Source organism: Diaphorina citri, unplaced genomic scaffold (assembly GCF_000475195.1).
Source record: "Diaphorina citri unplaced genomic scaffold, Diaci psyllid genome assembly version 1.1 scaffold1844, whole genome shotgun sequence".
Taxonomy (NCBI): Eukaryota; Metazoa; Arthropoda; class Insecta; order Hemiptera; family Psyllidae; genus Diaphorina; species Diaphorina citri.
The window spans coordinates 52,810-59,496 of NW_007379270.1; the positions used below are offsets into that span (position 1 = coordinate 52,810).

At 35.4% G+C, this 6,687-nt stretch overlaps 1 protein-coding gene across 3 annotated transcripts; it reads right to left on the reverse strand.

The window, feature by feature from the left end:
* Positions 1 to 40: 40 nt before the first annotated feature.
* LOC103517430 lies at positions 41 to 6,067 on the reverse strand. Of its 3 annotated transcripts, XM_026829535.1 has the most exons (5): positions 3,764 to 3,892; positions 3,223 to 3,368; positions 2,564 to 2,849; positions 2,040 to 2,320; positions 41 to 1,262 (listed from the first exon to the last, which is right to left on the reverse strand). In XM_026829535.1, exons 1-5 carry the CDS (start codon positions 3,783 to 3,785, stop codon positions 1,017 to 1,019), a joined length of 981 nt encoding a protein of 326 aa, XP_026685336.1. In that variant the 5' UTR covers positions 3,786 to 3,892; the 3' UTR covers positions 41 to 1,016. The 3 variants fall into 3 exon arrangements, with proteins under 3 accessions (XP_026685336.1, XP_026685337.1, XP_008480687.1); XM_026829536.1 differs by lacking the exons at positions 2,564 to 2,849; positions 3,764 to 3,892 and adding an exon at positions 5,930 to 6,067 and having other exon boundaries at positions 2,937 to 3,368; XM_008482465.3 differs by lacking the exon at positions 2,564 to 2,849 and having other exon boundaries at positions 2,937 to 3,368.
* Between the last annotated feature and the right edge of the window lie 620 nt (positions 6,068 to 6,687).

The following is a 6,687-nucleotide window of genomic DNA, read 5'->3' on the forward strand; positions in this document are numbered from 1 at the left end:
TCAGCTTTCTTAAAAAAAAAGATTAATTTTTTAAATCTTTATTGATTAATTTTTTAAATCTTTATCCTTGCAGAAAACCAGGAGGTTCTTTTCCCTATCCCTTGGATATAAAATTAGAGTTGCTGCTTAGTACACTTAGTAGAAGGTACCAAGATACCAAAAGTAGAAGGTACTAAAACTTCAGAGCAACTTTGTACAAAAAATTGTAAGAAATTAATTCTCTAGGTAGACTTTAACTGTTTAACCTTGTATTATTGTATTCTCTTTGTTCATTTTATTGTTTATACTAGAATGGTTTACTTTTCATTACTTTATTACTTAATTTTCCTTTTTTTTTCATTCAATAATACCCATTTATATCAGTAAATAAATGCTCCAAACAATCTAATCTGTTAAGTCTAGGACACACCGAAATCATTTGTTTCGCAACAGTTGCGCAATTATTGTGAAACAACTGTTTAAAATGGTGAGCAGCTTTCAAGATAAAACCCTAGTACGCACTAAAAGACCAGAAAACGTTTCCGAAATAAGTTTGGAGAGTAAAAAAAGTTGCTAGATTGTCGCAGAAACATTTCTGTGGATTGTTGAGAAAAAATGTTTCTGATGAAAATGTTGCTGGTGTGTGTTAAGGCGTTAGCAGAGTGGAACATCTTGTTCTGAGCTGACAGTATAAATAGACCACTTATACCCGTGTACAATAAATTAATACCAGTTTTTTTTTTATCATCAATATTTGTTAACAATTTAATAATGATTTCTAGGAAAATAGGAAAATACACGTACAGAACTTACAGTTTGATTTCCACCCACAGTAAATGTTTTTATTATTATTGCCTTTTGTATTCTTCTCTTTTTCAATTAATACTCCCCATCAGCTTTTTTAATATGAACCACCACATATCCTAGGTTCAATTCCAGGTCTTTACATTTTTTCTCGCTTATGGTACTAAAAAATACCTTTTCTTTCCTTCTACTTTCAATCAGAGAAAACGAAAAAAATACCTTTCTTCTCGTTTTCAATCTCCACTCCCCATCAGCTTTTTCAAAATGAACCTCTTCTGTTTGATCGTATTAGTTAGCTTACGAATGGTTTTGAACACAGCGGCATGTCCCGGGTTCGATTCCAGGTCTTTGTACTGAGCCAGGCGCTGCTCTAACCGGTCAATATCGTGTTTGGTCGCCTCTATGGAGAATTCCAGGTTGTTGATTGAATCATCCAACCCTAGGAATGATTCGTTCAGGTCGGCTTGCTCGTTTTGAGTCTGTGAAAGAAATATTTATTATTATCATCATATTTACCTACTATTAAAAAAGAGAAATTTTAATAAATCTAAATAAAAAAAAAGAATTTAACCTGGAACCATGGATTACAGCCTTGTTCTGTAATCCATGTGGGTAAGGTCTGATGGTTTTTCAGGAACTTGTAGACCATTTAACCCGGGGAAGGGTTCTATTCTTATATTTTTTTTCTAAATACATTTTAGTTTTCCCCTAAACAGTTTGGACAGATATTAATGCGGTCCATATTCCTCTTTGACTTTTACTTAATTCTGCCTTTTACTGTACTAAAAAAAAAAAAAAAAATAACCTGGAACCATGGATTACAGCCTTGTTCTGTAATCCATGTGGGTAAGGTCTGATGGTTTTTCAGGAACTTGTAGACCATTTAACCCGGGGAAGGGTTCTATTCTTATATTTTTTTTCTAAATACATTTTAGTTTTCCCCTAAACAGTTTGGACAGATATTAATGCGGTCCATATTCCTCTTTGACTTTTACTTAATTCTGCCTTTTACTGTACTTAATAGAAATAGACTGTCTAGGCGATGTTCCCCAAGAGTCTCAAGACAGGTGACATCATATTTCAATCACTCTATGAGCAAAAAATATAGACAAAAGAGATGAAGTTCAGTTCAGTAATAACCTGCAGTCAAATGTAGAAATAATTCCCTGGCTTTTTTTTTTCATTCCTTGTTGGTCTAACAAAGTCAAGAGTGTAAAGTCATTTGTGGAATAGCCCCCAGGTTTCAATTCACTCACCTTGGAAACATTAACACCACTCTCAGCCACCTGTGTAGCACTCAATGTAAGAACAGCATTACAGTGAAGTTTCTCCACACTATCGAGAGTCATTTGAGCTATGTTGTAGTTATCTTCAATGACATTCTTATGGTACTCTTCTGTAGTCAGGTGCAACATTTGGTCTTGAATTTGCTCGATAGATTTCATCACAGATTCTACAGCGAAGAATTTCTCCTCGATTTTGGCTTTGAGTTGTTCGATTCGGTCTGTGCTGGATTTGGTGGAGGAATGACGTTTTTCTAGAAGAGGAATGATGAGTTTAGTGACCATTAGATGGTCAAGGCAGGATAAGTAGCCTGCTTATTTCAACAGTTTCCTGTAGCACTGCTTTAATTATTGGTCAGATGAGTTTTGAATGCATAATTACTTACCTGTATTATTATTATTTTGCTTGCAGAGCAAAAATTTTCCTCAGTTTCAATTCTCAATTTCCTCTTATTTATTTTAAATCAAGTGTCAAAGCAGGTAGGTACATAACTTACCTAGTATCATCTGAGCATACATTTGATCAATACACTTCTGAACCACCTCATTCAACACTCGTGACTCTTGCTTGTTCAATTTGACATCATTCTTTTCGCAACTCAAATCAAGAGATTTATCCCCAATTACCAAAATCTCCATCAAATTGTTCTCATCGATACTTGCTTTCAATGCATTGAATTTGATGATATTCTTGATCTTAGTTTTCAGTTCTGGATTCAGTGTGTTGCTTTTGTCCTCGACACACTTGTTGATGATATCGAGAATGAGATCTTGCTTTGTGACTTGATTGATAAGCTGATTGAGGTTGTCTTTGTTTTTGTTGAACGAGCTTACGAGTGTGGAAGAGGATGGTTCAAAGACATAACTTACCTAGTATCATCTGAGCATACATTTGATCAATACTCTTCTGAACCACCTCATTCAACACTCGTGACTCTTGCTTGTTCAATTTGACATCATTCTTTTCGCAACTCAAATCAAGAGATTTATCCCCAATTACCAAAATCTCCATCAAATTGTTCTCATTGATACTTGCTTTCAATGCATTGAATTTGATGATATTTTTGATCTTAGTTTTCAGTTCTGGATTCAGTGTGTTGCTTTTGTCCTCGACACACTTGTTGATGATATCGAGCATGAGATCCTGCTTTGTGACTTGATTGATAAGCTGATTGAGGTTGTCTTTGTTTTTGTTGAACGAGCTTACGAGTGTGGAAGAGGATGGTTCAAAGATGGAGGTGGTTTTCAGAATGGATGTGTTTTTGGACAGGATGGAATCTGAATGGGACACATCAGTGACATCTGGAAAATAATGAAAATTAATAATTTGAGAAAGAACTGAAATAATAATAGTGCTTATTTATACTGCTCACGTGCTTGCATAGGACTGAAAAGTTCCTTTACTCCAGCAGTAGGCTACTACTATTATTGTGGTCAAATTCTCAAATTATATTGAGGATAAAATTCCATACCTTGGCTGAGATTGAACCCACACCCTCCTGTTTACCAGGTGAGCGCCTTGACCACTACACCACTGAGGCAGGTGTATGCATGTCTTATCCCTTCCTCCCAAACAACAAGTGTCAAATACTTAGGTAAAGCAAGTATCTAAAAGGGATGTCTTAAAAAATGTTCCTAGACTTTGAAAGTAGGTAGGCACCTGGGTACCTCAAATCCTATGAAGAGAATTTTCTTACCCAATAGTTTAGAGAGGTCCATGGTGAAGGAGAACTAGTGTAGAGCCTTCTTGTGTCTTCTATGAATAAAACTATAATCTGTATTAACTAAATAACAAATTAACAATTCCTTTAAATAATGATACTTACCCCCGTATGTATGAAATCTAAAGATAAACTTAAGTTTAACTTAAGACGAACAATGTTGCCAATTTCATGTCATTTCTTGAGATAACTGGCTAGATTTCATGAAATTTGGCAAGATTTTCATTTCAAGTTAAACTTAAGTTTATCTTTAGATTTCATACATACGGGGGTGATTGTTTTTGGGACTCCTCTTCTCTGTCTCCATTATCACGTTTCCTAACTGCATCTTGCACATTCTCATCCTACTGTAGGTTGTACGTGTTACTATCTCGCCAAGATTTCCAAACTACAAAAAAACACGCTTCTTTCATGTCAAAATTATGCACAAAATTTAATGGGCGCAGTAATATTTTCTCCTCAGTAACAGGAAGAAATGACCATACACTAACCTTCTACCCTTATGAATAAAAAAACTCTTTTAGATATTAGATTTCAAATACCTATTCAAATATTTTTTTTTTTTATGGTCCATCTTTTAAATTTCAAATTTGGCGCCTTTGGAAAGATTGATAAGAAAAATTATGCACAGAAGAGTGCGCTAGCTTCACACAGTACCTCACACTTCCAGAACGTGCTGCGCTCTAGCGGCAAAAAGTTGGTTATGTTATTACTATCCCTACTAGATTCATCTATGAAAATTCATACTGGGGTACCGAGTTTTTTCTAACTGCTTTTAGTAGAGTGTTCTCTATTCTACCATAAACAATTCGCAAATATTATGTTCATATTTCAATGGTGTTACTTTTCGGACTTTCCGGTGTTCTCTTGTTGACCCAGAACTTAATTGCTAATGGAAAATATTGTTTTTTCGAAACTATCTAAGCGAAACCCCAGGCATTAGACCTTAGATTGATCAAAAATCAGAATGAGATGCAAGGAAGTTAAAAAGAAAGTTAATGAAAAATTGAAAGAGGTAAAGTTGAACTGAGATAGTCGTTTGATTGTGCACGTGGTGGGGGGAGGGGTGTAACCGATTTGTTTCACAAACGCGAAGCGAGCAACCGTTCAGTTGCAAGATTTTTATTTCGAAAAATTTCAAATTTGGCGCCTTTGGAAAGATTGATAAGAAAAATTATGCACAGAAAAGTGCGCTAGCTTCACACAGTACCTCACACTTCCAGAACGTGCTGCGCTCTAGCGGCAAAAAGTTCGTTATGTTATTACTATCCCTACTAGATTCATCTATGAAAATTCATACTGGGGTACCGAGTTTTTTCTAACTGCTTTTAGTAGAGTGTTCTCTGTTCTACCTTATACAATTCGCAAATATTATGTTCATATTTCAATGGTGTTACTTTTCGGACTTTCCGGTGTTCTCTTGTTGACCCAGAACTTAATTGCTAATGGAAAATATTGTTTTTTCGAAACTATCCAAGCGAAACCCCAGGCATTAGACCTTAGATTGATCAAATATCAGAATGAGATGCAAGGAAGTTAAAAAGAAAGTTAATGAAAAATTGAAATAGGTAAAGTTGAACTGAGATAGTCGTTTGACTGTGCACGTGGTGGGGGGAGGGGTGTAACCGATTTGTTTCACAAACGCGAAGCGAGCAACCGTTCAGTTGCAAGATTTTTATTTCGAAATTTCATTCATCTTTTTTTTTTTTTTTTTTTAAAATTGTCATTCCTACGTGAATTAATTTAATGGGTGCGTACTCTGTGTGATATTTAAATTAATTAACACTGAATAATTGCCTCTTACGTTACACACCGCGTTTATTTTGCAAGCGAACTCGTTTTTGTGTTAAAATTATCGACAAGTGTTTCTATGTGCGAGTGTTTTTTCCAGGTGTTTTAATAATGTCTCATCCTTCTGGATACCAAAATCTGAGCTCATCTTCAGGACCAACTGGTAAGTTAGATCATCATTGCAAATAACTCAGCTGAAATTTAGAAACCTGAATATTTTGTTTAGATCCTTAATTTGACACCAAATTTACTGTCAAAGATAGGGGCTCCTACCTACCTTGGTTGTCATTTGTTGTGATTTTCCGTAAAGTTCAAGGGGAAAGATCAATTCAAGAAAATCGTCAGGTTTACCTTGAAAATTGTATTCCTCACAGATTCTGTGTTACACTGAAGTTCATTTGGTTTATCCTCCAAGTGTCTTATAATCTTGATATTTATTGAGAGTGTTGTTTTCCAAAAATATCAGGTAGGTAGGTAGGTAGGTGTCTGGGTAATACCTACTTACCTACCTACCTAGGTACTCTGAGTAAATCAAGCCGGTTATTCCAAATTAGTAACTCAGCTTCAAGTATCTAGTAGTGTAATTTGTCAAGTAGGTAGGTAGTTCTAACAATTTATCATTTCTAACAATTTATCATTGTCAAGTAGGTATAGGGTCTCCAGATCAAATTTTTAAAAAGTAGGACATTTGGTTTCAAAAACCCGGACATTCCATCGAAAACCCGGACATTTCCCAAATTTCAAAATGTATAGTTTGCACCAGTGCCCAGGGTGCAGAGAACACTGCATTTGCCTTACTTAAGTTACACACGATCGTTCTTCTTCACATTCCGATGAAAGCAAACATTTTTACTGGTTTTGTTGATGTTTCATGAATACGAATGTCCATAATGTAAAGACAAGCATTAGTCATGTAAAATACACATGACGAATTGATCTTTTTTTTCAAATCTTTTCTCAAAAAGAATGAAAAACGCTTTTCAATATTGTTGGAGTCTTATCATCAAAAACCCGGACATTTCCCAAATTTTCAAAAATCCCCCCGGACGCCGGACAAACATGTAAAAACCCGGACATGTCCGGGAAAACCCGGACGTCTGGAAACCCTA

What these genes read in the sequence shown, in the direction of transcription:
- LOC103517430 (XM_026829535.1), bottom strand. Translation starts at nt 3,785, where the DNA reads ATGGACCTCTCTAAACTATTGG. An exon ending in GTATGCTCAGATGATACTAG is followed by an intron (nt 2,321 to 2,563) that starts GTAAGTTATGTA and finishes TTCCTCTTCTAG; the next exon opens with AAAAACGTCATTCCTCCACC. An exon ending in GTGGTGTTAATGTTTCCAAG is followed by an intron (nt 1,263 to 2,039) that starts GTGAGTGAATTG and finishes TTTCTTTCACAG; the next exon opens with ACTCAAAACGAGCAAGCCGA.